Source organism: Cebus imitator, unplaced genomic scaffold, assembly GCF_001604975.1.
Source record: "Cebus imitator isolate Cc_AM_T3 unplaced genomic scaffold, Cebus_imitator-1.0 Scaffold7, whole genome shotgun sequence".
Classification (NCBI taxonomy): domain Eukaryota; kingdom Metazoa; phylum Chordata; class Mammalia; order Primates; family Cebidae; genus Cebus; species Cebus imitator.
The window spans coordinates 3,716,411-3,738,810 of record NW_016107322.1 but is presented as its reverse complement, the minus strand read 5'-3'; the positions used below and the strand labels follow the sequence as shown (position 1 = coordinate 3,738,810).

At 34.1% G+C, this 22,400-nt stretch overlaps 1 protein-coding gene across 3 annotated transcripts in view; it reads right to left on the bottom strand.

The window, feature by feature from the left end:
* The window catches only part of TMPRSS15 (transmembrane serine protease 15), a 135,170-nt gene that overhangs the window by 69,183 nt on the left and 43,587 nt on the right, over positions 1 to 22,400 (bottom strand). For all 3 annotated transcript variants that reach the window (XM_037742433.1, XM_037742443.1, XM_037742438.1), the window contains exons 9-14: positions 19,665 to 19,771; positions 13,114 to 13,254; positions 12,301 to 12,450; positions 3,080 to 3,185; positions 2,635 to 2,785; positions 555 to 690 (exon numbers count right to left, since the gene is read on the bottom strand). In XM_037742433.1, coding sequence (XP_037598361.1) covers positions 555 to 690; positions 2,635 to 2,785; positions 3,080 to 3,185; positions 12,301 to 12,450; positions 13,114 to 13,254; positions 19,665 to 19,771 — 791 coding nt within the window. The remainder of the gene's footprint in view (positions 1 to 554; positions 691 to 2,634; positions 2,786 to 3,079; positions 3,186 to 12,300; positions 12,451 to 13,113; positions 13,255 to 19,664; positions 19,772 to 22,400) is intronic.

Sequence of the window (22,400 nt, the reverse complement as noted above, 5' to 3'; positions counted from 1 at the left end):
CCTGGGTTCAGGCAATTCTCCTGCCTCAGCCTCCTGAGTAGCTGGGATTACAGGCACGCGTCACCATGCCCAGCTAATTTTTTGTATTTTTAGTAGAGACGGGGTTTCACAATGTTGACCAGGATGGTCTCGATCTCTTGAACTCGTGATCCAACCGCCTCGGCCTCCCAAAGTGCTGGGCGCGGTGGCTCAAGCCTGTGTATGTGTGTGTGTGTTTTCTAGAGACAGAGTCTTACTCTGTTGCCCAGGCTGGAGTGCAGTGGCATGATCACAGCTCACAACAGAATCTGCCAGGTTCAACAGGCCCTCCCTCCTGCCTCAGCCTCTCTAATAGCTGGGACTATAGGCATGTGCCACTATGTCCAGCTAATTTTTGTTTGTTTGTTTTGTTTTGTAGAGTCAGAGTCTCACTATATTCCACAGGCTAGTCTTAAACTTGTGGCTTCAAACAATCCTCCTGCTTCCACCTCCCAATGTGCTGGAATTATAGCTGTAAGCCTCCACAGCTGACATTAATTGTTTAATAAGACAAATTACACATGAAGGTTACTTACTAGGAAGTTCTGGTGGAGGAGTTGGGACCAAAGTTGGTTCTGGATAAAGACTCTCATTGCAAATCCCGTATGTTAGGCTAATGTCATCCAATGCTATGTCACTCAGGATCTTGTTTTTAAAAGCATTAAAAGCAACCTGCAATTCAGAGAGGCATATGAAACAATTTGATTCCATTCTAATCTTCTCTGACTTGATTCTTCCTGTGGGCCCAATGCCCTCTAGAGAATCAATATTGTCACCTCTAACTACATTGACAGATCATGCTTTTTAAATCCTTCTGCTGAATACAACACTTTTATTATGTATTCATGCTGGCTAAATTTCCAATGGTGTCTTCCTTCTGAGTTAGGCAATATTGTTACAGTTTCTGTCTCTCTGTCTGTCTGTGCCTCTCTTATGATATTGTCATACTCCATTGTAATCTGTCATGCATACATATCATCTGGCAGGAGAAAGCAATTTTCTCCCAAATTTCTTCTTTGTGCAATATTAAACATTCAGGTGGCTTTCTGCCTTCTTAGAGCATACAAGGCTGAAGAGAAAACACACAGATTAGGTAATTTACATGAAGATGGAGGGGACAAGAGAAAAGTATGAGTGTAAAATGGTCATTCAGGGCCAGCTGTTACTGGTCACAGTTCACCCAGGGTGTTGATATGGAATATTTTGTAAAGATGACGCCCAGAGGACACAGAGCCAGACTCTTCGAAGAAAGGTCCAGAGGTCAGAGGTAACATATTAGGTTCTCAGGGACAGTGGGTATTTTAGCTGTACTTTCCTGGCCCTGTGCTATGCAGGAGAAGAAAGACATAAATTGAATGTCTGCTATATGCTAATTGCTATGCAAGGCACATGGCATATATACATTTATCCTATTTAATTTTCAACACTCGTTTATTCACTCATTTGTTTATTCATTCCACCTCCTTCTTGCCAGACAGTATTCTAAGTATTGTTTTCTTCCTTACACATATGGCCTAATTACATTTCAAGGAGACTATGGTGACCTGCTCATGATTTCACAACAAAATGGCAAAGCCAAAGTGCACGCATTTGTAGAAGCTGACACTCTTGCACCACCTGATGAGCTGTGAGAAAATGGATCCAATTATACCACCTTAGAAAAGATGCTCAGCGAGTGTAGCCAAGTTTGGTCACTGCAACACTGACTTCCCCACTTTTGCTTTTTCTTTGTTCCCTGGCCATTCCATTTTCCCTTGCCCTTTTTTGAATTACCAGAAAACAAAATTGGAGAGGAAATGTCCTATAAAAGGATCAAATCAGAAGGAAGAGGGAAAAAGAAGAGAAGGAAAGAAAGAAAGACATGAGGCACACAATTGACAATCATTAATTATTGCCTACCTTACACCAAATCATGGGGAAAATCTGAAGCCTTTGATGATGGCAGTGTTTCTCCAAATATACATCGTCCGAAAGTGATACTGTCTTCTTTGAAATTACCCATTTAAAACATTATTAATTTGGTCAAACTAATAGCCTCTATTATGCCATATTTTAATTGCAAAGACCCTCAGGAAGAGAACACATTAAAGTGTTATTTGAAAAATTAATTCACCTTAATGTGAAATAAATGATCAGAGACTTCCCAACGATACAGCTCATAGACTTTGTTTCTAAAGGAAATATGTGGAGGTTAAATCAGAGTTGGGCAGAGTGGGTGGATGCTGATGAGCATAGACATAGAAATGGGCAGGGCTGACCTAGGTGGGATTTGTGAAGAGCTGAAAATTGTAGGTAGGCAGAGGACGTAGATATAAATGGTTGGCCTATGCTGGAAAGTTGCTAAAGGAAGCTGAAATACTGTAAAAGGCTTCAATATATTTTATGGACCGTTATAAGCTGTATTTTCATTAGTACATTGTTCCTCAATAATGGTTTTTAATAAGCTAATAAATAAATGAAAAAATACTCAAAGATAAGATATGAAGTAGATTGGGCAAGTAGAAAAAGTGAGTTGATTATCTTCAGAAAACAAATTATTTTTTTTCACTGCATTCTAAATATAATTGTATTATCACAAAAAGTATACAAATTTAAATGACAAAATGCTTTGCAAACCTTAAATTTAACTGTTTCATTTAGTGTTACTTGTCCATAATTCCAATTTTCTCCATAATTTCCTTCCTTTTGGAAGATTGTCTTCTCCATATTTTGGTCATTGCTGATATTAACGCTTAATTTATAGACATTTTCACCATACATGTAATACCTAGTTTGGAAACAAGCAAAAATGTTTGAATTCCTACTACATTGGAATAAGTCAATTTCAGAGCTTTTATAAATTCTTTACTTTCTTTGAAACACCCTTTTCCTCCTGGGTTTTGGAGTTGCTGGGGATGCGGAGGGGAGCCTATCAATGTTTTGTTGCTTGCCAATTGGGAAAGTCATAGTACATGCATTAAAACTTTAGCCAACATTTTAGTGAAATATGAGCCTGGTGGACTTAGCAAGGCAATGTTACCCGTTAAATAAGACAGGATTTAAACAGGTATCTACAACATACCAGAAACTAAGGCAAGCTGGTCCTAAAGTGGGGTCCAAAGGGAGGCTTAAAAGTCCCACTTGTTCTTGTCTCCCTCCTGGTCCAGTTGGGGTAGAAATGTAAAATCCTAGAAAAATAACAAAATAAGTTTTATTTCTCTTAAGTATTGAATTTTCATTGAGTGACATGGCGACTTTGTAAGCAGGATAGGAAAACTTTAAGATGAAAGGATAAGGAAACATATTTTGATATAGTGGTCAGGACACTAGACTGGAGCTCAAAAAGCAGCATTTTGCCATAATAGATTGTTATTGACAAACATAGCTTAACACTGGGCCTCCCACTTTATTAAACAAGAGCCTTGAAGTAGAGTCACCAAGGATATATAAAATTCTGACTTATTATGAGTCACTAAATTTTCTAATTCAATTCCTGACTTCATTCTTGTTTACTAGACATTTTGATTAATTCACATCTTTAGAGACAATCAGTAAATGAGGATATTTAGACATGCTGGTGGGGTAACTCAGAATACACACACATATTTAAATACAAATTTGAAGGCAAATTTAAAAGTTTCTAAGACTTTCAGTTTTATATTTCACTGAACACTTCAAATCTCCAAATAAAAACTTGCCTTATTTTAAAAGTCTTATCTTCCTTTATTCCTTTGAATGATAACTAATCACATCACCGAGGAGCAGGAAGCATGCTAATCCGTATTAAAGCTTTAAAAATAGCACAAGCCACTGCATAAAGTGCTTTCTGGTCTAAAATTCATTATTCCAACCAGTGATTTCAGTCATTTGAAGTTTGTGAAGAGCTGTTGGGATAACGACATCTTGAACATTGTCTAAGGGGAATTTATTTTATTCTTAGTTTGCTGCTCACATATTATGACAGGAAGCAAGAATCATGCAACAAAATATTACATAAAACAAATACGTTGTTGAGTTAATCTAATTTGATTGGAAAGCAATTTTTTATGAGATGCTGAAATTTAGTGTTTACTTGAAATCAAGCATCTTCTCCCTTGTGCTTTCCAACAGAAAAATGTAGTCAATGTTGCATAGAAGCTTTAAACTCACTCATTTATAAGATGCAAACAAAGTAAGAACAAGGCATAAAGGAAAGAAGCTAGTGGAGCTGCCTGTAGATATATCAATGCATATTTAGACCAATGAAGGGAAAATTATTGAGTGTTCTATCAAGGTGGAATTATGGACAAGTGGCTTAATAAATGTAATATGTATACATTCTTTGCTTTAGATGACAAACTGTAAAATAATAATGTGTTTAACATTTTATATTATCAACACATTACTCCTATTTTATGTAATGCTGTAATATTTCATGAGTACATATCTTAGCTATTTTGTTAGTGTTCTAATTATATGACTGAATGGAGAAGAGTAGCTTAGATATAGAAAAGAGGTCCCAGAATCCACTCTCTAAATGTGTAACTCCAAACCCCTTTTGAATTTACCTTACTTTTGATTACTTAGAACATAGTTGGGGAAGAAGTAATTAAAATACTACTGAATATCATGAATAAATACTCAAATGGTTAGTCTATTCAGAAATACTCCTAATTAGCTACAATTATAAAAACACACATTATCTCCTATTTATGTTTGGCCATGTTCACAGTCAATAGTTACAAATAATTTGAAAGATTTTGAATCTGTTTTTCACTTATTATGCAGTGATATATTTGGAGTTTTCAGTATGATCAAAATATGACACTATGAGTTTTTTTTTTTTTGTCAGTGATCAGGTAAAACATGATTAATTATGTAGACTATAGTCCCTTATAAATTTTTCCTAGAGTAAATATCATATAGAATAGCATATTATTGAATATAGTAAAATAATATATAACATTAAATTACTATTTAGTGATATCAGCTAAATTCTTTAGTTAACAAATTAGAAGATAAAATCCTTTACAAAATGCTAAAGTTTAAGAGTAGAGATTTGTAGTTACATAAAAATGTACTTAGTCTAACCACTAATTGTCCTTAAATTTCATCTATGACATTTTGCCTAAAGAGATCACTTGCCAGATGCAGAAGAAATTATTGGATTCCAAGGTAGCCCATTCCATTTCAACATGATTAGAAAATTATTTTTCTTTTTACAAATAAGCTTATATACACCTATATATCTAATTTTGCCTTGTGGGACTATTTACAATATGACATATTTGTTAGCTCTACAAAAGTTTAAAGGCCACTATTATATCTCTCCTAAATTTTCTCAAGATGATCTATCATTTTTTTCCTTAAATAATTTAAATAAGGCACAGTTTCAGTTTGCCTTTTAATTTGAGAAGCTGTCAAAAAGTTGCACATTCAGTTTGCTTCCATTTAAAGTATGGAAACTCAGATTCACACAGTATGTCTGTTGGATTATCTCACGGGGGACAGAGTAGTAATATGGAATAGTTCCCAACATATGGAACTATTACTGAAGACAGACCATCGTTGTCACTACTTCCAAGGGCAACTCACTTCTAGTTCTCTGACTCTTCATGGGAATCATCTCTTACACCATTGCTCAATAATGCTTTCTTATGCACAAATTGGCCCATTATTCAAGATCTTTTATTATTTCTTTATTTCTTATTAAACCAAATACAAATATAGTCTGATATTTGAGGCCCCCGTCTTATGACCTTAATGACATTTTCCAGCCATTGCGTTTGTAATTTATCTATTTACATACAGCACTTCTGCAATATTAGATAATTTTAATATTTCCAAACACCTAGAAATTTTTTGACACTTTGGGTCTTCTTTTTCGTTTGCTTTTATGTCCTTCTACTTCCTCTTCCAATTGTATCTTGTTGAAATCCTACCAATTTTTTGAGGTCATTTAAATCAAATTGTCATCTCCTTCAGAAAGCCCCCCAATTAAAAGTGACTATTTCTTTTGAATTCTCAGTGGTACTTTGTACTTCTTTGGTGTCACTCAGTATATTCTGTTGTGCAATATATATATATATATATATATATATTTTTTTTTTCTTTCTTTTTCTTTTTTTGAGATGGAGTTTCACTCTGTCATTCAGGCTGGAGTGCAGTGGTGCAGTCTTAGTTCACTGCAACCTCTGCCCCCTGTGGGTTCAAGTGATCTTCTGCCTCAGCCTCCTGAGTAGCTGGGACTACAGGCTCAACCCATCATGGCTGGCTAAGTTTTGTATTTTTATTAGAGATGGTTTCACCACGTTGACCAGGCTGATCCCAAACTCTTGATCTCAGGTGATTTGCCTGCTTTAGCCTCCCAAAGTGTTGGAATTACAGGCGTGAGCCACTGCACCCAGCCTGTTGTATATTTTATTTATGTTTGTATGTGACTTTTTAAACTTGCTAGAACTTTTGGGAACAAGAAAAGATAGCTCATTCATTTTTTTGTCTCAATATGAATTAGATGTCTACTGTTTAATATATTTTTGTTAGACTTGCTCTGCTTTTAAATTTGTTAAATTTCTACAAAAAAAGAAATAATTAAAGAGATATTTCTCATAACCATATGGGAATTTATATGGTGAAAAATAATTTCTTTTAAAATCTTTCAACATCCTTGAAATGTCTTCTAGAGCTCTTAGAATGAATCTCAGTCAGCTTAAAACCCAGGATATTGGCCAGCCACAGTGTCTCACTTCTGTAATCTCAGCAATTTGGGAGTCCAGGGCAGAAAGATCACTTGAAGCCAGGAGTTTGACAACATAGCGAGGCCACATCTCTACAAAAAATTAAAAAAAAATTGCTGGGTCTGGTAGTATGCAACTGTGATCCCAGGCTCAGGTGGCAGTATCTCTTGAATTCAGGAGTTTGAGGCTATAGTGAACTATGATTGTGCCACTGTACTCCAGCCTGGGAGACAAAGTGATCCTGTCTCTAAATAAATAAATAAATAAATAAACCCCAGGAAATTGAATACATTTTGTTATCTTAAGCATACAACGAATCTCTTTTTTGAACTATCAGGTTTTTCTTAAAACTTATTTCCATCACTTTTTCCTGCTTATTTCCTCATGAATTGAACCTAACCTCTCTCTACCCAACATCCCAATTAAAAAGAAAAACTTCAAAAGATTGTTTATGGAGTGTGATGACCTCAACTGAGTCTGTGGGATCATCACTGGAATGTGAGTGGAGGATGCAGAGATGAGAGGGGTCATGTACCTTTGTCAGAGAATGGTGCCATGTAGCGGTCATAGAGGGAGTCTCCAGAAAACCCTCCAACACTCTCTCAGAAACTGTGAAAAGACCTGCATTCTGCACCTGCCATCACTGAGGATGCATATAGATTATAACAGCACCAGAAAAGGAAGACAATGGTCTTTGTCTTTAACTTCTTTTCTGACAATTACCTCCCACCCACAAGACCCTGGAAGTGTGAGTACCAGGTCAAATAGGGAAAAAAGGAGAAAAGATCAGCAAACCTTCTCAGACCACAGATCTGGCCTGAGCAGATGGGAATGGGGAGTAAGTCAGTGGTGGTGGTGGTGCAGGGAAGACACAGAATTAGATAGGATATTAATATTCTGATTTAGACTGGAGTTTTAGAAGTGTGGCTAGTCTTAAAAACTGTAACTTTTTAAACAACTATAATATTTGCTCATGATGTTGCCAAGAAGTAGATAAGGGTGATCCAACATACTGCTTAAGGGCAGTAGTAAGAGAAACACAAAGCCGTGAAAACCACTAAACTCAGACAATAACAATAATAGTGACAACCAATAAAAGTAATCACTAACTTTCAAAAAAAAAAAAAAAAAGCAAAACTTCTGAGCATGTGCTGATGCTGATATAGAGATGGCAGAAACTGGAGAGATGGTAGAACTTCCTGAGAACCTGGAGATCCCTCTCGAGAAGGAAAAAGGCTGACAAATTGTTTCATGATTTGTTAGTACATATGTAAAATTAACCGAACACAGTAAATATTATTGAAAGATTAGATTGATGCATAGCCCAAATTCAGCCAGATTCTATCAATTTTAGATAGTAATATTAGTTTGTAAAATTCAACATCACAGGAAATACAAGAAAACAAAAATATTACTTTTAAAACATTAAAGTTACACTTATTTCAGGAAAAGGTTATATGCTAAATTAAATAAAGATATCTAAAAGAACTAATATAATTTTGAAAGTTGAGCAGAGTAACTATTTTCCTCCCCAACATATGACTTAGAACAGTACCACAGCCAATTTATGTCTCTTGAATACTTTTGTGGCATGAAAAGAAAGTAATTTTAATACCTAACATTTATGTAGCACTTCCTATGTGCCAGGTATTTTTCTGAGTTTTTTCTAAACATAACAATCAACTTAATGTTTATTACATGCCTCTAATGGCAGGTCCTGTTGTCATCAACCCCACTTTCCAGATAAGGAAACTGAGGCAGAAAGAGAAGTTAGGAAACTTGCCTAAATGGCAGGGCTGAGATTTAAAACTGGCTGAGACTCCAGAGTCTGTATTTTAATGGTTTTTACTACTAAACTATACTACCTCCCACAGGAATCCAAACAACTGCAATTTCTTTGAGCTATGTCCATATTACCAACCTCATTTTTCCTGAGACTTTGGAACAAATGGGCCACTTTTGAGCACCTCAAGATGCTGCCCGGCTTCAACACCACCTTCTCCACCAATTCCCTTTCTTCTATGAGGTACAGAGAAACCCTGACTGCCGACACTGCAGAGATTTAGAAGCCATTGCTCCACCAGGAGAGAGTTCTTCAGGTGGACTAGAAAGGTAAGTCTTAGGTGTTCTTATCTAAGGCAGTATTAATTCAAAGTTTATCTGTTTCATTTAGTCTTTCTTGTCACTTAAGTAAAGGCAAAGAACAAAACAACACCACAAACAGCAAACCTGCCTGGATAAGAGGAACATCAAGAGAGATTTAACCCTCTTTTATTTAAGAGATAGGATGTTCTGACACATAAAAAAGGCAGGCTAGAAAAAAAATACCCTTTGGAGAGGAATGACTGGTAGATTATGAAATCACAGGTATGAGAGTTGGAGAGGACCTATTAAGCCCTATTATCTGTCCTCATTATATGACTCGTCTAATTTTAAATAACTCCTGCTACTCCACTTTCTCCTGAGACCTCATTTTAGACCCAACTATTTAAAACCTCCACTTGACATTCAACCTGTTTCACTTTGGTCAGTTTCATCTTATTTCCCTAGTTATTTAATCTGTTGTCAATCTGAAACCATTTTCTCCTGTAATGTACTTATACTCTTCAAATATCAGTGGGATTATTTTATCTCTTATTAGGATGACATAAAAGTAGAAAAATGATAATTTGAACATCAAAGATTTCAACTACATAAAAGGTATCTGTCACAGTCAATAGATACAAATGCTTTTTGCGCTTTCCTCTAACCACTCTTTTCCTAGTAGAAACTTTTTTATTATGGTAAGGAGAAAAACAAAGATAGATTATTTGACTATTTTAGGCCAGACCCCTTCAGAGGCTTGGGGTGATTATCACAGAGGGGTTAGTATTCAGCTGTGCAATTAGTCATTTTTCCATGGAGAATCAGGCTCTGGGAAATAATTTCTTCAAAGAGGATGAATTATGTATGACAGTATTCATATCATCTTCAATACTAAACATTTTTGTCTTATGGAATTGGCCATTTACATAGAGCACATATTTTATGTGAAGGCTCACTCTGGTGACTCATTTAGCTGGGTCCTGTCAGTTTCAGTTAAAAAATATATCCAGAATCTGACCTTTTCTTACTACCTCACTCCCACTGATCTGAGTCTCATGACCTCTGCTCTGGTTAGGCAATGGCCATCTGCCAGTCTCTTTTCAATACTCTTGCCCTCCCACAAACTACCTTACAATATTCATGTTCCCTCTGCCTGGAATAATCTGTGTGGATAATTCTTACAATTCCTTCAAATTTTGATTCAAGAGTCACTTTTTCCATGAGACTTACTGATCATCCTCTTTTAACTTGCGATAATGTCTCAGCCCCTGCCCTCCCCACCCTCTTACACACCTTCACATTTTCCCAAAGCACTTATTCACATTTAACACACCAAGAAACAATTAATGACTATTTTCTGTTTTTTTCTTGCTAGAATTTGTGTTTCATGAAAGCAGAAAATCTGGTTTATTTTGTTCACAGATATATTCTGAATGACTTGAATAAGGCCTGGAGCTCAATAAACACTCCTTACATAAAAGAACAAAATAATACACTTGAAGGGGTTTTTACTGATGACTCTGAAATAGATTAAAAGTAGTCACTTTTTATTAAAAACTATTTTTGTTAAGTTAAAATAGTGTGATGAACCATATTTTGATATTCTACGGATGCCATTGTCTAAAGAAGTAGGAAAAGTCAGATATATTTTTATCTTGAAAAAATTAACTCTTTAAAGTCCTTTAACTAAATGTCACTCACAATTGATATTAAATCAACCACCTACTTTTCAGGTCCTGAAAACAAGAATATTCATCTCTGTAATAGAAGTGGCCATTAATAACAAATTACAATGCCAATGTGCTTAGAGTTTTTATTTACTTTAGAGACTATTTTATTCAGCCAATAATTTTTCAGAAATCACTTGCATCAAAGTTGTAGATATTTATTTGCATATTCAAAAATAGTTTTGCATGTTAATTAGATTCATGCACTGAGAATGCCTGATACGATTTGGCTCTCTGTCCCCAACCAAATCTCATCTCCAATTGTAATCTCCATAATCCCCATGTGTTGAGGGTGGGACCTGGTGGGAGTGATGGGATCATGGGGGCAATTTCTCCAATGCTGTTCTTATGATGATGAGTTCCCACAAGATCTGATGGTTTTATTTATGTTTGGTATTTCTTCCTACACACACTCACTGTCTCTTGCCTGCTGCCGTGTAAGACGTGTCTGCATTGCCTCCTGTCATGATTGCAAGTTTCCTGAGGCCTCACCAGCCATGCATAACTGTCAGTCAATTAAACCTCTTTTCTTTATAAATTATCCAGTCTTGGGTATTTCTTTATGGCAGTGTGAAAATGGACTAATACATGTCCTAGAAATTCAAAGATAAAAGAGAGTAGGTTTTTGTTCCTGAAAAGAATATTGTGGTACAAAGAAACAAATAAGTGAGTAAATATAATGCTACGTGATAGAAAAAACAGAAGAGGTACTTAGAATATTTAAGGGAAAAAAAGATTTGAATTTGGAAGTTTTTGGACAGACTTTGTGGAAGTGATTGTGTGACCTGTATCTTTAATGCCTAGAACCACAGCTGGTTAGAGTTGGCCTTTAATGTTTATTTGTTTGAACAGAATAGTGTTCTCATCAGTAATCTATCAGCAAGTAATATTATGAGATGAATTTTGCATCAGAAAATTACATAAATGCTCAAATTGTCACTCTGTTTTCTTTTGCAATTTTCTTTACGCTTTCCTTCTAAGATTTGTAACTCTCATTTCAATGATTATATTTGGTATTATGAATATGTTTTCCAATAATTTCATGACTGATCTTCCCACTACAAGTTCTTTACCTTCTAATATTTCACCATGATTTCTGGTTTCTCAGCAAAATATTATTGCCTCTAATATTTCCACGTGGCATCTATTTCTAATATCTCATTCAGATGAAAAATGTACTTACAAATTACAGCTCTATCCTATCACCATGGTTTACAATCAGACTTCCATAGGGCTTCCCAAAGAAGCAAATCTATCTTTGTTTCACAATTATGCAATCTTGTATGTTGGAAATGCTAAGGAATTCTTCAAAGGAACATCAAAGCTAACAAACAAATTCAGCAAGGCTACTGCTGGGTATAAGATCAATATTCAAAAATCCATTTTATTTCTGTGCACTAGCAATGTGCAGTCAGAAAATGAAATTAAGACAAAATAGAGCAAATTTCAGAAAAGTTAATTGTCTCACACAAGTCTACTTAGTTAATAAGTGGTTAGTCTAGGATAATAACCTAGTCTTGTCTCTATTGGCCTCTGTGTACTTTTCAACATTTTATGAACATATAGGGTAAACTAACATATTTCTTGAAACACACTCACTTTGACTTGACTGCTTAGTTACCATTTTTCATTTACTTAATCCATAATTTAAAAAAATCTAAAATGAATTTTGCATTTAATACTGCTCACTATAAATCGCAGAACAACACATATGTCTTTCCTTTTGATTTATGAATTAATATCCTTTTGATTTATAAATTAAATATGAATTATACCTGACACATTGCCAAATGTGTGGTCAAAATTGGGTCCAGTAAAAGGAGGAAAAGTGCTTCCCCGAATCCTTTCCCATTCATTATCATCATTTAGATCCTGGATCCAGAAACAAAAGCCATCCTCAAAGTTACAATTAATTTTCTCATAATCTGTGAATGAAAAACAAAAAAACAAATTTAGCCCACAATATGAGTAGTTGTATTAGGCTCTATTGAAAATAATCTAATCTTATACAGTTTATACTTGAGTGACATGCACAAAATCATTACTTTTTAAAATTAATCTTAATTGTTGCATTCTAATTCATTTTTTAAAAACAGCTTTTTGTTGCTGTGTTAAATTAACATGGTTCTTATATTCCATCATCATATTAGCAAATGTAAGTTTCTTGTCCTTGAAGTTTTACATCGTGTCTCCATTGGTTCACCCACATAAATTTTGTCCCATATTTTTCTCCCTCCTGTTACTAACTTTAATACCTTGATCCAAATTAAGCTTATGTAGAACTTTCTCTGAATTAGTTTTATGCTGGTATTTTATAATTTGCAATGCTTGCAGCAAATAAATTTTTAATTTGATTTTATATTGGTTTATAAGTTTTCTCAAATTGTTTACTTGATTCCTTTGAAAAATGTAAACCCCATTTTCTAATTTCTCATTTCTTTTTAAGTTCTAAGAAGAGAAAGATGCATATAAAAATACTCATTTAAAAACTTACACCATGAAAATTTTAGATTCTGATATGTTTAAAATTTCATTATAACATTAAAGCATCTAAAAATTTAAAAAGCTATAAAGTAAATAATACTTACTATGAAGCTCACTGCTGTTAAATGCTGTATATGTTGCATTAAAGCCAATATAATAACTTTCATCAGATTCTATAAGAAAGGTGGCAGTAACTTGGTTGGAAAAAATTCTTATCGTGCCAGGATTAGTTTCCCAAAGAGAAGCTACAAAATAAAGTAAATAACTGTTATATGTGTATTTCAATTTATTCATCTATCTAACCATCCATCCGTCAATCTATTGATCTATCCAAATATCTATCTGATACCACTTAGTTAGCTAAAAGCATTAGTCTTATGTTTATTTTAATTGAAATATCTCTTCTTTCAAACTTAGAAAACCTCAAGTTATTATACATATTTATGGTTTGATAAAAAAGGTATTTTTAATTATTAGCTTCATACACTACATATACATAGAAAAGATGCATTCATTTACTGACAAAGTTTGCCTGATAAACATCAGTTATGCAGTTTTAAAACTTAAAGTCAACTTAGCTTTGTCAGGTATCTATTGTGTCACACTCACAGAGACTTAATCTGGATAAAAATAATAGAAAAAAAGAGTATTCTTTGGTTCTTTATGCTTGTAATTATAAGACCTCAAAATAATACAAGGTGACTTAAGATTGTTTCTGCAGCATTTTATATTGATTGTAACATTTTTCTGTCTTGAGTATATGCTACTTAGGGGGTTTTGTTTTTCATTTTTGATTGTCAAGCGTTAGTATAGTACTTAGGTTATAAAAAGCTTTCAAATGATGCTTTACTAAATCATTGTTACATAAAATTTGTTTTTATAAAAATGTATAGCACATACATTTTCAGATAGGGTGATCTTGCCTCTAGGGGGGTAAAAATTGGTTTTTAGGGAGAAAAACAGTTTTAATTTTTAAACGTGTAAACCTCAGATATACCCAGAGTCCATGAACAGATACACAGAATATAGTGTATATGAAATATTAGACTTTCACAAGGAGCAGTTGGAAAATAACAAGGCCTTACAAGGTTTCTTAGTGGAGGTGATAATAAAAAAAAGTGTTTAGAAATAATGCTTTAGCATTTTAGTTTGACAATTTGAACAGTGCATCAGATTCAGGTCTATAAAAAATACCATACTTGCAGATAGGAGAAAATGAACCACAGTAATTTATTGAGTTCTGAAAAGAGACATTTTTATGAACTATTGGATATCCTGTGATTATGTAGTAATCAGGAAACATTGTGATACATGCAATGTAATTTCAATATAATCTAATAGAAAGGGCATCATGAACAAGCATTAATTCGCATCTTAACGCTTTCACGCCAAACATGCGTCATGCATTCAATGTTTTTTCATGAAGACTTATATAAATTATTTAGACTGTTGCCATGCCAGCATGCATAATTGTGTAATTTAAATACCTCTCATATTGCAAACCTTTGGAGTTCATAAGTGTTAGTCACGTAAGGGATGTGAACAGTCTAGAAACTTAGCTTTAAACCTACCTGCCTCTATTTTGCTTTTTATTCCATGGCAATGGAATTCTCTTGGACAATGACTTCTGGCTGGCCTTGAATATGGCTGGTGGTTCAATATCCTCTTAGTGTGTTGGATTTCGTAGTGTGTTGAATTCTCACGTTATCTAATAGAATTGCACTAGTCTAAAAATCCAGGAGCTTGGGAGGCTGAGGTGGGCAGATCACAAGGTCAAGAGATTGAGACCAATCTGGCTGACATGGTGAAACCTTGTCTCTACTAAAAATACAAAAATTAGCTGGGCGTGGTGGTGGATGCCTATAGTTTCAGCTACTTGGGAGGCTGAGACAGGAGAATCACTTGAACCCAGGTGGTGAAAGTTGCAGTGAGCTGAGATCGCATCACTGCACTCCAGCCTGGCAACAGAGCAAGACTGTTTCTCAAAAGAAAAAAAGTCCAGGAGCTTACCTTGAGTTCCATTAACCTGCTTCAGACAAACTCCCTAAAATGGTGTAGAATATGTTTCTGTAGAAATTTAATATAATTTTCACCAGGTATTCTTAAAGTCTCCTTGCTTAGTAAGAGTTCGAGGACCACAGATCCAGTGAAAGCCACCTATCTTACAGATCCAGGGAGTAATGGAGGGAAGTGGTTAAGAGCAGGGGCCCCAGCATCCGTATTTGAGTCCTGGTTCCATGTCTTACTAGACTTCTCTATGCCTCAGTTTCTTCCGTAGTGTTACAACACTTTTCCCATAAAGATTTGTGATAAGGAGTAAAAGTAATTCCCATGTGAGACAGTGACTGGTAATACTAAATGTTCAATGGATTCTATCTTTTGCTTCTCTATCTCACCAACTAGGCTGTAAACCTTGAAAAGGATGAGATTATAATATAGTGTTTTCTGTACCTCTGTCATTGTACCAAAGCATAGGAGATTTTTAATCAATATTTGAAGGCATATGTCAAGATGTGAGTAAACAGAGTAATATAATTTGGCTACATAAAAGCGACAGGGTTTCTGTTGAAAGAAAAAAAACCAATTACCTAATATCTTTTAAAGGATGGCTTTCCCCCTAATATATCATAACAGATAAAATAATTTTTGACATTAATTCCTTAAGAAAATCTAACATCTTCTACTAAAATCTAAAACTTTTATGGATGGCAATTTATACCGACTTATCAAGCAGTCACTTAAATGTGAATTAACTCATCATTTCTATGCTAACAGCAAAGGTTCTGGTGGATAGGTTTGTGAAAGGTATGATAAAGATGTGGAGAATTTGGAAAGAGAGCAATGGACAGGGAAGACCAACTTTCTACACAGTGTGATTCAACAGATCTAGTTCAAACTACTTATATTATCCAATTTACAAGAGTGAAAATGCTGCAACTAGACTACCATCTTTATTATAAAAAGAATTTCTAATATATTCAACACATCTTAGTGAGTGCTCATTATGAATTTAGTATGGGGTCAAGTGCTGATGACATAGAAAAGAAATAACCAGTTTCCTCTGTTAGAAGAATTCATATTAGTGAGTTAATAAAAATAACCATAGGCCAGGTGCAGTGGCTCATGCCTGCAATTCCAGCACTTGGGGAGGCTGAGGCGAGTGGATCACCCGACGTCAGGAGTTCAAGACCAGCCTGGCCAACATGGTGAAACCCCGCCTCTACTAAAAATGCAAAAAAAATTAGCTGGGCATGGTGGCAGGCGCCTGTAATCTCAGCTATTTCTGGAGGCTGAAGAAAGAGAATCGCTTGAACCCAGGAGACGGAGGTTGCAGTGAGCCGAGGTCAGGCCATTGCACACCAACCTGGGCAATAAGAGCAAAACTATGTCTCAAAAAATAAAATAAATAAATAAATAAATAAACAAATAAGAATAGCAATAAAATAATTATATAAGGGAAAAATGCTATGGGAGTACTGAGGAATGAATCTTTAATTTTGCCAGCCAGTATGATTGGGGAATCTTTGAGAACTTCTGGAAGGGATGACTTAAGCAAAGCTAGTGCTTGCTAAAATAAACTTTTCCACGTAATATACCCCTATCAACAGAAGTGAGTGTATGGGTGCTTCTGAGTATACATAAAAGTGTCCTAATAAAATCACAAAATTTATTGAAAATGCTTTGCCTTGAATAATATTTGCATATATTAATTCCATATATGCAATGTGATTATTTTTGTTGTAGGTTAAGTTGGGAATTCAGGAATATACACTATGTTTATTACGTAACTTTGACTATAGCTATGCACACTTGTGTGTGCCTCAGTATAAGCATGGCCGTACACAATGTTAAGCTACAGTGTTAGAAATATATTGTCAGCAGTCCTGTGGGAATGGAGTACCACCTAAGCACTTGAGATATAAAGAATGGCATAACAACTGTGCACTCAGAAACACAATTCCTAGGCTCAGCATTTTGAAACCGTTTTCAGTGTGCTAACCCAGGCAGTTTTGTTGTCTTTCCTCAAAGATGCATACAAACATTTATAGATTTTTCTGAAAGCTAAATTAAGCAAGCTCACTCACCATCTTCTACCCCTTTCATATGAAGTATTAATAATTATTATGACTATTTAATTTAATATTATACTTTCATCACTGCAACTTAAAGAAAATACTTTTGAAATAAGTTTCCCAGCACTCTATTTTGATTTACTTCAATTTTCATAATTATTTGAAAACTACTGCACTGTCAGTTTATGTAATGTCTATATTTCTCTGATACTTTTTAGCAGTTAGAGAACTCTCACATCACAACTATAGATTACAATGACTGGAAACATACCTTTATAATTTGTTTATGCTGATTTACTCAATCAGATATGTAACAACTACTTTATGATAATAGATGCTTGTATTTCCTTATACTGTCTCTATACAATCAACTTGCCCTAAGTAAAATATTTATATTTTTCCTATATTGTACAAATAATAACAGTATTTGAGATTATATATTTTGAATTGGAACTTAATGAAAGCAAACCTTGTAACCATGTTTCACATAAAGAAATTGCTAAAACATTTAAGGAAAGATGAGCTTGTGACTTGAGAATAAAAGCATCAGCATTATTTTCATACAAATTAACTTTACAGTTATGGTAAATACTGCTTGTCTCCATTGATTATATACTATAATACCATGTGATAAAAATATATACCAATTGGTGTTAATTCAGATAAACAAATTTTGAGTTTTTACAATACACCAGACTTTGTGCTAGATGCCAAAGGTAAGATATTATTAGTTTTCTTAGAAAAAGTTAGAATTGTTAACTTTAAAATTTAACACCCAATACATTTTCTGATATTTTTAGATTATAATTAAAATATTTAATTTTTAAAACTTCAAAATAAATTCTTTTTATTTCAAATACCTTAAAATTAAGCAACTACCTATTATACTGTAACTACACATTCATAGATGTTTTCTGCTTGGATATTCAGTTTCTTATTTTTTTTTTATTAATTGTGCATTAGTCACATCACCATGCCTAATTATTTTAAAATTTATTCACAAATTGTTGACTCCCTAAACATCTGAAAATAGTATTTAGATAAATCATAGTATTTGAAAAGTGAGAATATCTTGTGCCTACCACTTATTTACCCCCAACCTCTACAAATTTAGATTTTATCTTCTGTAGACATTATTAATAACACCTACATAATTAGTTTGGAAGAGCATTTATTGAATCAGCTCGAAGTGCTGACAACACTCCTTTAGACAGTGCAAGTGAAAAATATATGCTAAAGTTTATTAATGCCACATTAGTCCTTGGAAATATTTATATGAAGTAGCTTATTTGTCCACTTATGTAAATATTTATGTTGATCATAATTTTAAGAAACTGCATTTACCAGCTATAGAAATAGATTGTGAAATACTTGGACCATTTTTTAAGAGCAAATGTGACTTACCATGAGTTCACATGTTTTATATATACTTGTTAAGATATTTGTACTTGGGCTTTTAAAGCACAAAGAATAATCGTATTGTTTTTCAAGTCAGAGAGTTTGAGTTTAATTTCTGCCTTCAACATATGTAATTGTGAACTTAGGGTAATTTAACATATTAGACCTCATTTTACTCTTCTGTAAAACATATTTTGCAGATTTGTTGAAAATATTAAATAAGAAAATGCACATTGATTATTCAGCAGAGTACCACACATCAATACCTAATAAAAATGAGATATTGTTAGCATATGGTTAAATATTTCTCAAATCATTAAATAGGATTCACTTTTCGTTACCCACAAATACAATTTGAAAGGCAAAGTTCTTAAAATAGTTATTATATAAAGTTTAATCACAGGTGTCACCAACCTTATCTTAGCTCAACACTTAACTATTTCTCCAACATACGAGAAAAATAGTTATTCCCTTTACTTTATTTCCATATTCTGTACCTCATCCTCATTTTATTTCCTCCTGGAATTTTGCTCCTAATTCCACTAGCTACTCTGAATAGGTCTGTGCACTTTGGGGCCAGGTGAAACAAAGTGGCATGGGCAAATGTATATTACTAGGACATCCCCTGCCCTCTTTTCAGCTTCTAGCCCTGTCCGTGTATAATGATAAATGGTTATGTAGTTACAATACCACCCATCCACAGCTACCATTTACTGAGCCTACCTCCTGGGCTAGACAATGTTTCAGACGCTTTATCAGTATTAGCCTGCAGGAGACTGACAAGCAGGGTGCACATCAAAAATGACAGCACCTCTGTGAATTTATAACCTATGCAATGTCAGAGACAAACAGAATGGTAATTTTCAGGGATTGTCTGAATTTGGTTAATTGGGACTAACATTTAAACAATGTATGGTAACCAGATATATAATTATAATTCTTTGACAATTTTCACATAATTTTTAAGATATTAATTAGAGGACCACATTGTTAAAATGTAACTGTTTTATTATGAAGATCACAGAGTACTAATTTTCTAATTTTTATAATGAGAAGCAATTCTGTTTTTTTTTCTTTTGAGTTTTGTAAGTTTCAAGTCAACATTCACTTCAAAATCAAAGGGAAAACATATTACTCCACATATTTTCATTTGCATAAGTAATTATATATTTGTTTCAACTTACCTCTCAAAATCTTGCTTGGTCCTACACCTTCATAAATATTTAATATATCTGTATAATATGTATTAAAATGATCAAAGCTCAGTTTAACAGAAAGTCCTTGGTTTACACTAAATGAAAAGCAAAAAATAGATCATCACACTTTTAGCAGTTGTCATATTTCTTAACGTATCCTAGAATTTGTATGGTTTTCTTGTGGTACCACATAATATGATATCTACCCAATTAAGTTTTTAAGTGTACAGTGCATTATTGCCAATTATGAACACAATGATGTACAGCAGATCTCTAGAACTTTTTAACTTGCAAGACTGAAATCTGTATTAGTGAATAACAACTCTCCATTGCTTAGTCCTCCCAGTCCCTGGCAACCACCATTCTACTTTCATTTCCATGAGTTTAAGTACTTTCTATGCTTCATGTAAATGAAGTCATGCAGTATATATCTCTCTGTGGCTGGCTTATTTCACTTAGCATAATATTCTCAAGGTTCTTCTATGTTGTATCATATACAAGATTTCCTTTTTTATGGCTGAATAATATTCACATATATATCACATTTTCTTCAATCATCTGAAGATTGACATTCAGGTTCTTTTTACCTTTTGGTTACTGTAAATAATGCTGAAATGAACATGAGAGTACAGATATTTCATTGAGATAAATATTCAAAATTGGGAATGTTGCATCATATGGGAATTCTATTTTTAATTTTTTAAGGAACCTGTATACTGTTCTCCATAGCAGCTGTACCACTTCAGGTCTTCCCAAAATCATTTGTGGAAAGGATTATCCTTTCCCCTTTACGTTCTCTTAGTACCCTCATGGAAGATCATTTGATCATACATGTGAGGCTTTATTGTGGCTTTCTATTCTATGTCTGTCAGTATGTTACAGTTTTGATTACCATAGCTCTGTAATATGTTTTGAAATCAGAAAGTGTGAGCCCCCAAGTTTGTTCTTTTTTCAAGTTTGTTTTGGCTATTCGGGTTTTGTTGTGGTTCTAGGTGAATTTTTGGATTTTTTTTCTATTTCTGTAAAAAATACCATTGGTATTTTATAGGGCTTGCATCTGATCTGTACATCACTTTGGGTGATATAAATATTTTAACTATATTAAGTTTTCCAATTCATGTACATTTTTCATACCATCAAGGTGACAGCTATTATATTCTATAATTGTTATTCACATACGTAAATGTCTTTTCTAACAGAATTTATATGACTCTAGGACAGGGATTAATTCATACATCCCTATATTATCCCTGTATTATCTAATACTTTGTAGAAACTAGTGCATTCTTATTGATATACAAAATAATTATCCAGCTGCCAGTATAAAAGCATGGAAGGAAAGGTGTGACAGGTTCATCAGAAAATTTAAAATTGATATTTAAACTTATTTTCATTTTCAGATAATAGTGTCAGAGAGGGGAGACTTAGTGAAACCTCTATTTACAACTCCACTGTCTTACTAAAATGTTTTAAAAAGAAATGTAAATAACTCCTCCAAGTGCTTTGTAAGTGCAAAGTTCCTCTGAACTCCTCAGAAAGGGAGATGGCTGAAAGAAATAAAAGTGTGTACAGGTGAAAATGTTTAAGCCTTGTTAGGCATGAGGTTAGCTAGATCATCTGCAAATGGACCCAGGAAAAGATTACAAGGGCTGGTGATACTTAGAGATTTAGTTTCCAAGGCCAAGATTGCATAAAAAATAGTTCTGTACCCAAGTACAGAACTATTATGCAGATTAGTTACATTTATAAATTATTTTCATTTCAGTGAAAGAAATTAAGATTTTCTGCAGCTTTCTACTGACATGTCAAATAAGTGATAAAGTTAACATTTTATTTTTCTAATGAGCAATGCTAATAGATATTATAAATGCTTCTTATAAGTTTGATGCAATGGGGTATGTGTGTTTGTGTGTGCACACACACAATTAGAAGAATAAAATATTTGTGTATATGTTTTATATATATTGTTGAGAATATTGTTTTCACCTTACATTTGCATGTTTATATATATGTGGACATGGAATGTGGAAGTGAAATGTATATGGACTGATTCAGATGTCATTCAAGATAGATCAAAAAAGACATATAGAGGCTGTTCTCTAAATATACAAATGTAGGGTGGAAACAATATTCTCCAACTTGGCTAATTTTTCAACTGGCAAGAATTACTTAGGACTGTCATTTTTAATTCATAGTCTTATTTTTGATATACCAATAGCATGCAGTCTAGAGCGTGAAACAATGAAAATTGTGTTTTTAGTTGTATCACATACCTCACATGGGGCTGCACTCCAAATAGAAATGAAAAAAAGAGAGATTCTTGCCTTGAACAATGCCAAGTAAATGTGTATAGAACAGTCTTTTTCTCAAATCTCTTCTCTGAAATATGTCTACCCTGATGATTATTTTTGAGGTCATTTCATACTGTTTGGCAAGAACCCGAGGCTCTACTTTTGAACTTTATTTAATCAGCTATTACATTTATTGCCCTAGTTTTCTAGTGAGTCATCAGAATGATTAAAATTACGTATTATCGGTCAGACTGGTAAAACATAATCTCATCTAGCTATTAAGAGAAATGAAATGGGGGGGTGGATCCAAGATGGCCGTTTAGGAACAGCTCAGGATTGCAGCTCCCAGTGAAAGCGCAGAGGGTGAGTGGACGCCGTGTTTTTATTGCCCACAGACTAGGAAATTCCCGGGCAGAGGTGCTCCACGGTCACC